Here is a 16031-nt window from a genome sequence, read left to right on the forward strand (position 1 = left end):
TTATGGAAGATATATACACAAATGGAGAAGATAGTCTGATACTTAAAAATTGGACTGAAAGACTAAAAAGTCAAATAGTTTATGAGTGGAAAGACTGTAAATCGTATTGCTACTATCTTTTCTTTGTTTTTATGGAAAAGGGGAGTTAAGGGCTTAGAGTGGGGTGGGAGTTTTTGGACGATTAGTATATTTTATTATTTTATTATTATTATTATTATTATTATTATTATTTATTCTATTTTTATACCGCCCTTCTCCCGAAGGACTCAGGGCGGTGTACAGCCAAGGTAAAACAAACAGTGCAATATACAATTTAAAATACGAATTAAAAAACTTATTACATAATTGGCCTAAAACTTTGGAACATATAAAACTAAAACCCATTAAAAATTAATAATAAAAATTTAAAACCAATAAAATTTAAGCCAGCCCCACACGAATAAATAAATGTGTTTTCAATTCGCGGCGGAAGGTCCGGAGGTCAGGTATTTGGTGTAAACCCGGGGGAAGTTCGTTCCAGAGGGTAGGAGCCCCCACAGAGAAGGATCTTCCTCTGGGGGCCGCCAGCCGACATTGCTTGGCGGACGGCACCCTGAGAAGTCCCTCTCTGTGTGAACGTACGGGTCGGTGGGAGGCATGAGGTAACAGCAGGCGGTCCCGTAAGTACCCAGGCCCTAAGCCATGGAGCGCTTTAAAGGTAGTAACCAAAACCTTAAAGTGCACCCGAAAGACCACAGGTAGCCAGTGCAGTCTGCGCAGGAGTGGTGTTACGTGGGAGCTACGTGAAGCTCCCTCTATCACCCGCGCAGCTGCATTCTGGATTAACTGAAGCCTCCGGGTGCACCTCAAGGGGAGCCCCATGTAGAGAGCATTACAATAATCCAAGCGGGAGGTAACGAGCGCATGAGTGACTGTGCACAAGGCATCCCGATCAAGGAAGGGGCGCAACTGACGAACCAGGCGAACCTGGTGGAAGGCCCTCCTGGAGACGGCCGTCAAATGATCTTCAAACGACAGCCGTTCATCCAGGAGAACACCCAAGTTGCGCACCCTATTCTTTGGGGCCAATAACTCGCCTCTAACAGTCAGCTGCGGCTGCAGCTGACTGAATCAGGGTGCCGGCATCCACAGCCACTCCGTCTTGGAGGGATTAAGCTTGAGTCTGTTCCTCCCCATCCAGACCCGTACGGCTTCCAAACACCAGGACAGCACTTCAACAGCTATTTTAGTTTGTTTAGATTGTTTAGATTGTTGACATTATACCCTGTATTTGCTCTGGGAAGTCCGGGGGGGGAGGGAGTGGGGGAAGGAGGGAAGGGGGAGGAAAGAGGGCTAGGGTGGGAGGGATGGGGGGATGTATGGGGGAAAATTTTGTAAAACTTTTTTAATAATAATAATAATAAAAAGATATAGGTGAAGATGGGGGCCAATCGGTCAGCACAGACTTTTAAGCAAGAAGAAGCTATCTTGTCTGGGCCTGGAGCTTTTCCTGGCTTTTGTCTGTGAAATAGGTCTTGCACTTCCTTTTCTGTGATCACTAGGGGTTGTGAACCCAATGAAATGGGGTCAGTTGTAGGAGGCTTGGCTGTTGTTGGTGTGTCTGAGATGGGTGTTGTGGAGATAGGTGGCTGTAGTTTCCTTTCAAACCTGCAGTAAAATATGTTCAGGTCATCTGCCAGTTGTTGATTTCCTTCAGCCTGGGAAGGTGGTTTGCCGTAGCCGGTGATATTTTTAAGAGTTTTCCACATGTTTGCTGGTTCATTTGTTGAGAATTGATTCTTTATCTTTTCAGAGTAGCTTCTTTTTGCTGCTCTGATCTCCCTTGTTAAAACATTTCTGGCCTGATTCTACAGCATTTATTACCTTTTCTGTAGGCTTCGTCTTCGGAACGATGTAGCTGCTTAAGTTTAGCCGTGAACCAAGGTTTGCTGTACTGTATATTTACAAGTTCCTGGTGAGTACACATAGGTCTTCACAGAAGTGACATATGATGTTACAGTAGCCGGTGATATTTTTAAGAGTTTTCCACATGTTTGCTGGTTCATTTGTTGAGAATTGATTCTTTAGCTTTTCAGAGTAGCTTCTTTTTGCTGCTCTGATCTCCCTTGTTAAAACATTTCTGGCCTGATTATACAGCATTTATTACCTTTTCTGTAGGCTTCGTCTTTGGAACGATGTAGCTGCTTAAGTTTAGCCGTGAACCAAGGTTTGTTGTACTGTATATTTACAAGTTCCTGGTTGATAGACATAGATCTTCACAGAAGTGACATATGATGTTACAGTATCTGTGAATTCATCCGGGACTGCAGAGGTATCTTCAAAAATATTCCAATCAGTGCAGTCAAAGCAGGCCTGTAGCTTTAACTTTGCCTCCTCCGTCCAGGTCTTCACAGATTTAATTGTTGGTTTTGTGGTTTCAAGCGTTTGCCTGTAAGCAGGTACAAAATGAATCATGCAATGATCAGCTGCTCGTGGTAAAGACCGATAAGCATCTTTTAGTGTTGTGTAGCAATGGCCTAAAGTATTCTTCCCTCTAGTGAGACAATTGACATGCTGAAAATATTTTGGTAGTGCTTTCCTTAAGTTTACCTTGTTTAGATCTCCCAAAATAATGACCAGTGAATCAGGGTATTTGGCTTCGGCCTCTATAATTTGGTCAGATAGCGTTCGTAATGCCTTGTTTACACAGGCTTGTGGTGGGACATAAACAGTAATTAGAAGAAATGAGGAAAATTCATGAGGCAAATAGTATGGTTTGCAGTTGATAATAAATGTCTCTAAGTTTTGTCACAGAATTTGTATGTTATAGTTAAATCCTGACACCAGCTGTTGTTGATATATAAGCATAAGCCTTCTTTTTACCAGATGTTTTTGTAATTCTTTCTGATCGTTGAATCTGAAACCCTGAGATATGCAGGCTGCTATCTTCAATTGATTCATTTAACCAGGTTTCAGAGAAGCACAGGACTGCTGAATTGTAAAAATCAGAATTGTATCTGTTTAAAAGGAATATTTCATCCATCTTATAGCAAGTGAACGTACATTGGTTAGGAAAATTGAAGGCAAAGGAGTTTTATTTCTCCTATTTCTTAGCTTGTTTAGAACGATCTATAATTAGAAATATATTATTAATATTACTTGTAGACTTATTATGCAAGGGAGGAACACATCAGTTATTTGTTATTTTTTTCAACATTCAACCACGGTTTTTTTATGTTTAATGCTAATGTCAAACAATATATTTATAATTTGTTATTTTTCAGAATTTTTAAAAGACCCAATAACTTTTGGCTTTTGGTTCTGCTCATTCTGGATTTTCCCTGCATACTTTCAAAATACTTTCCAAAAATAAAGGTTTGTACCAATTTCCAAACAGTTGATTTTTTGGCCAAGAACAACTGCTAGAAGATAAGATTTTTCAGTGCATTGCTAGAGTCCACTCCCAAGAATTGTTGGTCCTCTTCTCTTGTGCAAGGAGATAGAGCTGTGGCTAATACAGATAGATGCACATTAAACTTTATATAAAACATACTAAGTATATTTTATTTTTTTAACCTTTTTAAAAAAAGGATTCTCGCCTGGACTACTGTAACGCTCTCTACATGGGGCTCCCCTTGAGGTGCACCCGGAGACTTCAGTTAGTTCAGAATGCAGCCACGCGGGTGATAGAGGGAGCCACTTGTGGCTCCCATATAACACCGATCCTGCGCAGGCTGCACTGGCTGCCTGTGGTTTTCCGAGTGCACTTCAAGGTGTTGGTTACCACCTTTAAAGCGCTCCATGGCATAGGACCGGGATATCTTCGGGACTGCCTTCTGTTACCACATGCCTCCCACCGGCCGGTACGCTCCCATAGAGAGGGCCTCCTCAGGGTGCCGTCAGCCAAACAGTGCAGGCTGGCGACCCCCAGGGGGAGAGCCTTCTCTGTGGGGGCACCTACCCTCTGGAATGAGCTTCCCCCAGGACTTCGACAACTTCCAGACCTCCGGACCTTTCGCCACGAGCTTAAAACATATCTATTCTTTCGAGCAGGACTGGCTTAATAGGGTTTTTAAAATATGGATTTTATTGGGGTTTATTTTATATTTTGTATTGTATTTTAAATTTAGGCTATTGGAATAAGTTTTTTAAATAGTGTTTTTATTGAAATGTATTGTATTATTTTATTTGCCTGTTCACCGCCCTGAGTCCTTCGGGAGAAGGGTGGTATAAAAATTAAATTATTATTTTTTATTATTATTACTTCTTATAAAAACAGTATGTGCAACTCACAGAAATCTTGTCACACTTACTCAGTTCTGCTATTTTATGGAGGAAATTATATCCCCAATTATTCTAGTTTATAAGAAGCTTACCTGATTGATGACATTGGGACAAATCAGCATTCCGTGGCTCTGACTGATAAACTTTAGTGTTTCTTCTATCTGGTTGAACAGAATGCAGCCAATGTGCCTGTTTGGTTAATTCCAAAGCAAGATCAGCCAGTGTATTCTATTAAAGGACAAAATACATTGAGACCATTATAGTAATGTCAATAGTTTAAATATACCTTCAATCTCATTTGGATGAATAACCAAGGAAAGCTGCAGTCATATGAGCCTGCTTACCCAAGTAAAGGCTTCTAATGGAGTATAGCAGTAGACATTCCTGTCTCCAAAGGTTTTGTGTTGCTGATGCTTGCCATGCCAGCTTCAAAAAGAGAAAAAATTACATAATTGCAGAATATATAAATTTAAATAAAAGAAAAAAAAATAAACATGCATTCTACAAGGCAACTCATCTTGCAAAGCAAGGTTATATATGTGGACTATTGCAAAATGTGCATATAAATTTCTTGACGATAGCTGACTATCAATAGAACTATATATTGTACCCATATTTTACTATACAAAAATAGGATTAGAAATATTAATCTTTAATATTAAAAATATTAAATTTTTTATTGTGTCCAATCATACCAAATGTTTTTGGCTAAACTTTTAGCTTCAAGAAGTTTTCAAACTATAGGTTGAAAATTTTAGCCAAATAATTATTACACGAGCAAAGATTTTGACTCTGAAGATTATTTTCTCATGATTGATTGCACTGCACAAATCTCAGAGGACTGGGGTTATTATGCCCATAAATGCAAAGAACACCCGTTCTTTGCCCATGCATTATTAGCCTGTTAAGCATAATAAGCAAAATCTATGCCAGACACCTATATAATAAATTAAATGACTGGATTGATTCAGAGTACATATTGGCTGATGAGCTAGTGGGCTTCAGTTCTGCTATATATGGATGTGCCCTTATACTTCAACATTTGGCAGAAAAATATATATCTAAAGCAGGCTCCACATTTCTCCAGTTTAAAAATCAAGAAAAATAGGATTAATAAAGATCAATCAAATAAGTAAGGCAAATCTTAAATAATAAGACAGGGAGAAACTAGAGTTCAAAAACTTTTAAAAATATAGAGAAGAAAAAGATAAATAAAACTAACACAATAGTAAGCAAGTTACTGGTAAATAAATAACAAGGTAGAAAAACAAGCACAAAAAGGCAGAAAAAAGGATAGGAAAAAAAGAAAGATACAAAACTTTTTACCCTTAAAAGAACCAGCAAAAAAGAAACAAACTCATGGAACAGGTGACTGATATTATTGTGGTATGCAATATATGTTCCATATAGGTGCTTTATAGCTGCCAAAGAATACCAAAATTATATGTGTTAAATGTAAACTATCTGAACTACTAAAGGGCCTCTGGTGGCTCAGCAGACTAAGTCTGTCTGTTATTAACACAGCTGCTTGCAATTACTGCAAGTTCAAGTCCCACCAGGCCCAAGGTTGACTCAGCCTTCCATCCTTTATAAGGTAGGTAAAATGAGGACCCAGATTATTGGGGGCAATAAAAGTTGACTTTGTATATAATATACAAATGGATGAAGACTATTGCTTAACACTGTGTAAGCCGTCCTGAGTCTTCGGAGAAGGGCGGGATATAAATTCAAATTTAAAAAAAAAGGAAAAAGTAAGGGATCTAGAGGCAATCTAGTCAAACTCCAACCTACACAAGAAAGCTATGCCCAAATTGAACCAAATAATGAACAAATAACTCCCAGAGGATTTGACCCTGCTGATAAACCCTTGGAGGAAGATAAATGGAGGTATGCCACACACAGAAGGAAACACAATAATCAAAGAAAGAAGCAGCACACATCTAACAAACCGCTGCTGCCCAATCTAACCTTATCTAAGCAGCCCCATTAAAACTGAGCAACGATTTCTCCCTCTAGTTGAAAATACACTGACCCACAAACTCCTCCTCCTCAAAGAAAACATGTAAACACTTAGAAAAGATATATGTCGTGTCCCACTCCTTCGCTGACGGCCAAGTCAGGGAAATCCGAATCAGGCGTGCCTCTGCAGCTCTGCCAAAGTCCTAGCAAAGTTCTCAAGGCAGGCAGGAGACCAGAAAGTGACTTCAGCAAGATAAGGTAGACTTTGCCTGATTCAGAGAATGCCAGAAAGCAGATCCTTTATATAGGCCATGGGGTGTGGCTCCATGACTCAGCACTTATCCAGGCCTGCCCCTCCCTTCCTTCTGTTGACGCCGCCTATCAATTCTCCTGAAGCGAGGGTCACTCCAGTCTGTAGCTGTTGGTAATTGACCTTCCTCAGGCTCACATGCTGTGGGGGTGGGGGAGGGGTCTAGTTGCTCCGTTTGCCTGGGCATGGAGCCAGGGCTGGGGGCTGGAGGCACTTCTTCTTCGGCCTGTCTGGGCATGGAGCCAGGGCTGGGGCCGGGAGGCATACTAGGACATTCCTCAGCGTTCGGAAGCAGATAAGACGGGCCCGGCTGCGGGGAAAGCGGACGAGGCACAACAATATCCCTAAAAAGTTACATCAACAAACTCACCTGAGATACAGAAAAGCACCCAAGACTGCACTCCCTAAAAAAGGAAGGCGAGTATTGGTGATAGGAGATTCAATTCTCAAAGGAACAGAACCAGCTATCTGCAGACCAGACATACAAATTAATACAAACATGCTGTCTCCCTGGAGCAAAAATCAAAAATGTGGCTGAGAAACTAACCAAAATAATAAAACCCAGATTACTACCCTTTTATACTACCACATGTAGGGACAAATGACATAAAAAAGGACTTGAAAACAATACAGTGATTACGAGCAGCTAGGCAAGAAAATTAAGGAGTTAGGTGCACAAACAATTTTTTCATCTGTACTGCCAACAAAAGGTCAAAACCCAGTAAGAGAACAAAGGATTCTAGAAGTGAACCTCTGGCTAAAGGATTGGTGTTGCCAAAAAAACTTTGAATTCCTGGACCATGGTCTGCATTACCTCCATGATGGGCTTTTGCCAAGGGCTGTACCTCAAGATTGGGAAGAATGTTTTCGGAAAACGACTGGCTCAACTTATTAGGAGGGCTTTAAACTAAAATTGAAGGGGGAGGGTGGCCAATCTCCAGGACCTAATTTCAAGTAAAAACTCCAGGAAAACAAGTCAAATAATGAGGTAGAGGGACAGGAAGGAAGACAAACTCAAATATCAAATAGGAGAAAAAGGAAGCATACTCCGAGTAAGACATGAAGGCCTCAAGTGCCTGTATACAAATGCACAAAGTTTGGGGAACAAACAGGGTGAACTTGAACTATTAATACATGAAGGTAGATATGATATAGTTTTATATCTTTACTCCTCTAGCTGAGCAGTGCCGCCAGCGGTGTTGAAGTGTGAAGGGCCCACAGTGCTTCTTTGCTCAGTTGACGGCTTCATTCCCCCTTCAAACAGTAAGGCTGGCCATGGAATTGGAACGAATGGGTGCAGGAACCAACACTGTCTGTGGCCCTGGTGCGCTGTTCACTTGCATATGCTGTTGTGACCCAGGCCCCCGGACTTGGCCTCCTGGAGGAGGATGAATCAGAGAGTGAGGAGGAGGAGTAGCCGGCAAGGCCTGCTTCCCCTGGGCCCTCTTCCTCCCTGGCACCACCCCAGGAGGAGAAGGAGGGGCTGGCAATGCCTGATTCCCCCGGGGCCTTCTTCCGATTTGGCAATGCCCCAAGACCAATCTTGGCTCGATGCGAGACTGCAAAGATGTGATAGGCGCACGCAGCAGAGGAAAAGGTGGGGCAGGCCCAGGGAATGCTGAGCCATGGAGCGACACCCACAGGGGATAAAAGCAGGAGGAGGAGCTTCTTGGCTCTTTGTGTTGGACAAAGCTGCAAATTTCGCGGGCAATCTGTTTCATGGATGGAAATATCTCTTTGTGAGTGACTTTTGCTTTATCTGTAATTTCCTGGTTACCTCAGTAACAGACTGTTTCAGAGATTTTGGCAGGCGCGTGGGGAAACGTGGCCAGAACAATTCTGTGCCAAAAGGAACATGGCCAAGTGTAAATAAACTGTTGGCAGAAGGCCTTTGACTGACTTTTTCTTGGGAGTGTTGGGGGGGGGAAACAGAACACATGCCAGCCTTACTGTTAAACGAAGCCTTCAACTGAGCGAGGAAGCACTGAAGGGCTCAGCCTACCAGAGTTCGCTCTGCTGGGGCAGGAATGAGACCCTGTCCCACTGAGCCCACTGCCGCTTGAGTGAGGAGGACAATGACAAATAGAAAGAGAAGAATGGTGAGGCTTTGCATCAGCCGGCAGGGAGCTGGTCAAGCGGGGCTGGCTAAGCCTTAGGTGGCTGCCACCACTAGCAGCTTGCATGCCCCGACTGAAACTGGAATTCACTGTGCCGGGGGAGAAATGAGAGGCCCTGCTACTGGGAAGGATGAGAAAAAAAATGGCTGCTCATTTGGGTCTTTCCCCCCACTCCCACTGCTGCCAGCAGCTTTTTTTTTTGAACAAGTTTTTATTGGATTTTTAATTCCCCCCATTACACACATACATGGTTTATGAACAGAGTATTGGCCGTATCATGTCTTATACAATTCAATATATTTAAATATATTTTACTTAGTTACAATTTTTGCCAAAATATTCTTTTTTCATAATTTTTATTCATATCCTAGTATTTCCTTGCTCATTTCACTAAGTCACATCTTTTTTTTTTTTTTAATTGAAAGAGTTTTAAAAAACAAAAACATTTTTCCCCCTTTTTTCCCCCTCCCTCCCAAAAAACAAAAACCTCCCCTCCTCCCCGGCTTCCCGGGTCAATCACAAGGTATTGTTATACATAAACCAAACATAGAATAAAATTTTCCCTTCCAATCCAAATAACCACATCCAAAGCTTTTCATCTCCCAACCCCCTCCCCATTACATAAAATAACTTTCTAATTATTCAAAGGCAATCTGATATTTCTTAATCTGATATCTGTTTTGTAGATAATCAATCCATTTTTTCCATTCAATTAAATATCTTTCCTGCGTATTGTCTTTTAAAAACGCTGAGATTTTAGCCATCTCAGCCAAATTAATAACTTTCAATATCCATTCTTCTATTGTAGGTATCTCTTCTTTCTTCCAGTGTTGTCCAATCAACAGTCTTGCTGACTAAGTCACATCTTCTTTCGCCCTCAAATTCTAATTTCTCCATTTTTATTGGTATGCATTTTTTTTCATTCTTTTTTTAACTGTTTTAATTTTTATCCTAATATATTCAAATATATTCAGGGTTGCCTTTCCTCCATTTCATCTTTTCCTTTTCACAGCAATCCTTTCTTCTCCTCATTCCTCTTCATCCCTTCTTTCATCCTCTCCTCTTCTCTCCTCTCCTATTGCTTCTAATTCCCCTTCCTTTCTCCCCCTCCTCCCTACTTCCTCCCTATCTAACCTTCCCTCCTACTCTTATTTCTCCTACCTTTCCTCCTCTCCTCTTCCCTTTCTTCTTTCTCCCTCCCTCCTTCTCCCTTTCCATCTCTCTCCTTCTTATCTCTCTCCAGTGCTGTATTTATTTTCATTTCAATATTTCCGGTGTCCAGGCAACCCCGATTTTCTCATTTATTAAGTATATTTCTCAAACCTCCCGTCATATATTTTAGTTATTAACATTGTTTTCATCTTATTCCATTTGTATCTTACAATCAAAATGACAGAATGATCTCAGTTCGAATCCAAGGCAAACCATTAAATATCACAGTAGTCCAAGTCTATGCCCAAACCACTGGTGCTGAAGAAGATGAAATTGACTGGTTCTACAGCACCTTATACAATTAACACAAAAAAATGATGTCCTTATCACCATGGTGGATTGGAATGCTAAAGTAGGAAGCCAAAAGATAACCGGAATAACAGGCAACTATGGCCATGGAGTACAAAATGAAGCAGGGCACAAGCTGATAGAATTCTGTCAAGATAATATGATGCTCATAGCAAACACTCTTTTCCAACAACCCAAGAGACGACCCTACACATGGACATCACCAGATGGTCAACACAGAAATCAGATTGACTATGTGTTCTGCAGCCAAAGATGGAGAAGCTCTATACAGTCAGTAAAAACAAGACCAGGAGCTGACTGTGGCTCCGATCATGAGCTTTTCCTTGCAAGATTTAGGCTTAAATTGAAGAAAGTAGGGGAAAGTCCCAGGCCACTCAAGTATGAACTAAATTATATCCCTGATGAATATACAGTAGAGGTGACAAATAGATTTAAGGAATTAGATCTGATAGACAGAGTGCCTGAAGAACTCTGGACGGAGGTTCATAACATTGTACAAGAGGTAGCAACTAAAACCATTCCAAAGAAAAAGAAAAGCAAGGAAGCAAAATGGCTGTCTGAGGAAGCTTTGCAAATAGCTGAGGAAAGAAGGGAACCGAAAGGCAAGGGAGAAAGATACACCCAGTTGAATGCAGAATTCCAGAGAATAGCTAGAAGAGATAAGAATACATTCATGAGCCAGCAGTATGCAGCAGCTGCCAAAAAAGCCAACACAGTTCTGGGCTGCATAAACAGAGGGATAGAATCAAGATCACATGAAGTGTTAATTCCACTTTATAATGCCTTGGTAAGGCCACACTTGGAATATTGCATTCAGTTTTGGTCGCCACGATGTAAAAAGGATGTTGAGACTCTAGAAAGAGTGCAGAGAAGAGCAACAAAGATGATTAGGGGACTGGAGGCTAAAACATATGAAGAACGGTTGCAGGAACTCGCTATGCCTAGTTTAATGAAAAGAAGACTAGGGGAGATATGATAGCAGTGTTCCAATATCTCAGGGGTTGCCACAAAGAAGAGGGAGTCAAACTATTCTCCAAACCACCTGAGGGTAGAACAAGAAGCAATGGGTGGAAACTGATCAAGGAGAGAAGCAATCTAGAACTAAGGAGAAATTTCCTGACAGTTAGAACAATTTATCAGTGGAACAACTTGCCTGCAGAAGTTGTAAATGCTCCAACACTGGAAATTTTTAAGAAAATGTTGGATAGCCATTTGTCTGTAGGGTTTCCTGCCTGAGCAGGGGGTTGGACTAGAAGACCTCCAAGGTCCCTTCCAACTTTGATCTTCTTCTTCTTCTTCTTCTTCTTCTTCTTCTTCTTCTTCTTCTTCTTCTTCTCCTTCTCCTTCTCCTTCTCCTCCTTCTCCTCCTCCTCCTCCTGCTCCTCCTCCTCCTCCTCATTATTATTATTATTATTATTATTATTATTATTGTTATTATTGTTATTATTGTTATTATTATTATTATTATTGTTATTATTGTTATTATTGTTATTATTATTATTATTATTATTATTATTATTATTATTATTATTATTATTATTATTATTATTATTATTATATGAACAGTGCAAAGAAATAGAAGAAAACAATAGAATAGGGAGGACCAGAGATCTGCTCACGAAAATTGGAGATATGAAGGGAACATTTCATGGAAAGATGGGCATGATAAAGGACCAAAGTGGCAGGGACCTAACAGAGGCAGAAAAGATTATGAAGAGGTGGCAAAATTACACAGAAGAACTATATAAGAACGAGCTTAACATCCCTGATAACTTTGTGACCAGCAAAGGGGTTAGGGGGCTGGGACTCTTGGGGTTTGTATAACTGGGAAAAGAATCCGGAAGTTCAGTTTTGGAATACTGTCACGGTTCCAGAAAAACCTCTTCTGCATAAAAAAAACTCAGAAGCCATTATCTTTCAGAGTTCTTTACTAGCATAAGGAAACTGGCATACGATGAGTGAAATTCCAAAACTGAACTTCCGAATTCTTTTCCCAGTTATACAAACCCCAAGAGTCCCACTCCCCTAACCCCTTTGCTGGTCACATGGTCCCACGTTCTCCCAGTTCATTCGAATATCTTCCCGCCACTCCTCCTGCAGATGTGAACACCATCCGACCTTGACCACTTGAAGAATGTTACCATACCCCTCAACCCCCCTTCTTCCCCTCAGGGGAAAAATGTGGCAGCGTCTGGAACCCTAAGGCCTAGTATGGTTTCCAGACCTGACAATAACCACAATGAGGTGGTCACTGACCTTGAGCCAGACATCCTAGAATATGAAGTGAAATGGGCCGTAGGAAATCTGAGCAACAACAAAGCTAGTGGAGGAGACAGTATTCCAGCTGAGCTATTCAAAATCTTAAAAGACGATGCAAAAGTGCTACACTCAATTTGGCAGCAAATTTGGAAAACTCAACAGTGGCCACAGGATTGGAAAAGGTCAGGTTACATTCCAAGTCCAAAGAAAGGCAATGCCAAAGAATGTTCAAACTATCGCACCATTGCACTCATTTCACATGCTAGTAAGGTTATGCTTAAAATCCAGCAGTATATGGATCGAGAACTGTTCTGTTCCCCCCCCCCCCAACACTCCCATGAAAAAGTCGGTCAAAGGCCTTCTGCACTTTACACTTGGCTGGATTCCTTTTGGCACAGAAATGTTCTGGCCACGTCTCCCCACGCACCTGCCAAAATCTCTGAAACGGTCTGTTACCGAGGTAACCAGGAAATTACAGATAAAGCAAAAGTCACTCACAAAGAGATACTTCCATCCATGAAACAGATTGCCCGCGAAATTCACAGCTTTGTCCAACACAAAGAGCCAAGAAGCTCCTCCTCCTGCTTTTATCCCCTGTGGGTGTCGCTCCGTGACTCAGCATTCCCTGGGCCTGCCCCAGTGTTTCCTCTGCTGCGTGCGCCGATCATGTCTTCGCAATCTCGCATTGAGCCAAGATTGGTCTTGGGCTGTTGCCAAATCGGAAGAAGGCCCACAGGAATCAGGCTTTGCCAGCCCCTCCTCCTCCTCCTCCTGGGGTGGTGCCAGGGAGGAAGAGGGCCCAGGGGAAGCAGGCCTTGCCAGCTCCTCCTCCTCACTCCTCACTCCTTCAGGAGGCCGAGTCCGGGGGGCCTGGGTCACACAGAGAACTACCAGAAGTACAAGCAGGATTTTGAAGAGGCAGAAAAAGTAGAAATCAAATCGCCAACATACACTGGATTGTGGAGAAAGCTAGAGAGTTCCAGAAAAACATCTACTTCTGCTTCATTGACTATGCTAAAGCCTTTGATTGTGTGGATCACAACAAATTGTGGCAAGTTCTTAAAGAGATGGGGGTATCAGACCATCTTATTTGTCTCTTGAGAAACCGGTATGCGGGTCAAGAAGCAACCGTGAGAACTGGACATGGAACCACTGATGGGTTCAAAATTGGTAAAGGAGTCCGGCAAGGCTGTATACTATCGCCCTGCCTATTTAACTTATATGCAGAGCACATCATGAGAAAGGCAGGGCTGGATGAATCAAAAGTTGGAATTAAGATTGTTGGAAGAAATATCAACAGCCTCAGATATGCAGATGATATCACTCTAATGGCAGAAAGCGAAGAGGAACTAAAAAGCCTCTTGATGCGGGTGAAAGAGGAAAGTACAAAAGTTGGCTTGAAACTCAACATTAAGAAAACTAAGATCATGGCATCTGGGCCTCTCAATTCCTGGCAGATAGATGGGGAAGAAATGAAGGTAGTGTGTTGTGACCCAGGTTCCTGGACCCGGACTCCTGGACTCGGATGATTCAGAAAGTGAGGGAGAAGACTTGGCAAGCCCTGCTTCTCTTGAGCCCTTTCCCTCCCTGGCACCCACTCAAAGGGAGGAGGAGGGGCCGGCAAGGCCTGATTCCCTGGAGCCTTCTTCTGATTTGGCAACGCCCCAAGAACAGTTTTGGAGTGATGCAAGACTGCGCAGGCGTGACCGGCGCGCGCAGCAGAAGCAGCGTTGGGATAAGGCCAAGTCATAACTGTCATGCAGTGACATCTGCAGAGACTATAAATAGGAGGCGGGACTTCCTGGTTTTTTGTCTTGGACAAAGCAATGAATTTGCGCGGGCAAACTGTATCAATGGAGGGAAGAATATATTCGTGAGTAATTCTGGCCTTATCTGTAATTTCCTTGTTATCTCCAGAAACTTGGCAGGCCCGTGGGTAGATGTGGCCAGGACATTTATATATATGTAAATAAATCAGAAAAGGAGGTCTCTGACTGACTCTTTGCTGGGAGTATTGGGGGAAGGGAAACAAAACATTTTGTCCAAGACCTGTACTAAAACATCTTCCACCAAAGATGGACCAGCAGCAGGTACAACAGCAGTTACAGCAACTACAAGCGGCTAATCAACAGCTCCAGCAGCAAGTGGCTCACTTGGCAGGCCAACTTGCTGCCGGAAATGTGCCTGCAGCCCCCCCCCCCGTCCTCCCACTCCTCCTCCTCGTCGCAAGTGCCCGATAACCATGCCGGATAAGTTTTCTGGACAGCCTGAGATGTTCCCGACCTTCTTGGGACAGTGCCAGCTCTACATGGCTATGCGGCCAGAGGATTTCCCAGACGACCGGGCTAAGGTGGCCTTCGTGATTAACCTTCTTTCCGGCTCGGCTGCTCGATGGGCCACGCCCCTCTTGCTCCAGGACAGTCCCCTGGTGGCGGACCAACAGCGTTTTTGGCAGCACCTGCGCACCATGTACGAGGACCCCGTTCGAATGCTGACGGCAACTAGGCGCCTTAAGGAACTCTGTCAAGGGAAACGCCCCCTGCAGGAGTACATCGCCAAATTTCGTCTTTTGTGCCAGGACTCTGACTGGAATGATGCAGCGCTGGTGGACACGTTCCAGGAGGGACTCTCAGAGGAATTGCAAGACGAGCTGGCCCGGGTGGAGGCGTCGCGGACCCTCGACAACTTGGTGCCCCTTTGTCTCCGACTCGATGCCCGTCTGCAACGGTGACCGTCCCGTCACACCCCCCGGGATCCACCGTCGACATCTGCACCCCCACTTCCTGCACCACTAGCACCCCGGGTCGCCCCACATTTTGTAACCGCTGCGGAAGAGCCCATGGAGTTGGGAGCGGCCAGACCTCGCCTGACAGCCCAGGAGTGGAAACGGAGGCGCCAAGGGGGATTGTGCCTGTACTGTGGAGAGCCTGGCCACTTCGCCGCTTCTTGCCCCAGAAAGTGAAGTGGGGCACGCACGCCGGTCCCCGAATCACAGCGTGACCAATCGGGAAACAGAGCAGGCCCGACCTCGGGGAAACCCTAGATCGGGCACGTACTAAGCCCCCACTGGACGTTGCGGAAGTAGACTCTGGGCCCCCTCGGCATCTGATTCTGGACACACGGATATGGTTGGGAAACCAGTCGGATGGGCTCCAGGCGCATGCGCTGGTGGACTCAGGGGCCACAACAAACTTTATGGACCAGGCCTTTGTGACCCAGTTTGCGGTTCCCATGGTTCCGGTGGACCCTCCGATGCGGGTAGAGACAATTGATGGACGAGAACTGGTGTCCGGCCCCATTAAATTCGCCACCCAGCCTTTGCGCCTGGCTATTGGGGACCATGAGGAGGCGATCCAGTTTTATGTCACGGCGGACCTTCATTTTCCCTTGGTCCTTGGGATGGCCTGGCTTTGGACCCACGATCCTCAGGTGGCCTGGTCGTGGAACGCCATCTCTTTCCCGAGTCTGCAGTGCGTCGACCACATCCGCCACACCTGTGCCGGCCAAAACGTCCCCACGGCTGCCATCACCTTGTCTCCTGAGCTGACGGACTTCGCCGACGTGTTCAGCAAGAAGGAGGCGGACCGACTACCCCCGCATCG

The 16031-nt window shown here is 43.8% G+C and overlaps 1 protein-coding gene across 5 annotated transcripts in view; it reads right to left on the reverse strand.

Annotated features, from left to right (window-relative positions):
* The window catches only part of DELE1 (DAP3 binding cell death enhancer 1), a 139382-nt gene that overhangs the window by 112941 nt on the left and 10410 nt on the right, over positions 1 to 16031 (reverse strand). For all 5 annotated transcript variants that reach the window (XM_058179201.1, XM_058179203.1, XM_058179200.1 and 2 more), the window contains exons 3-4: positions 4608 to 4689; positions 4356 to 4491 (exon numbers count right to left, since the gene is read on the reverse strand). In XM_058179201.1, the coding sequence (XP_058035184.1) occupies positions 4356 to 4491; positions 4608 to 4689 (218 nt within the window). The remainder of the gene's footprint in view (positions 1 to 4355; positions 4492 to 4607; positions 4690 to 16031) is intronic.

This window comes from Ahaetulla prasina, chromosome 3, assembly GCF_028640845.1.
Source record: "Ahaetulla prasina isolate Xishuangbanna chromosome 3, ASM2864084v1, whole genome shotgun sequence".
In the NCBI taxonomy this organism is placed as follows: domain Eukaryota; kingdom Metazoa; phylum Chordata; class Lepidosauria; order Squamata; family Colubridae; genus Ahaetulla; species Ahaetulla prasina.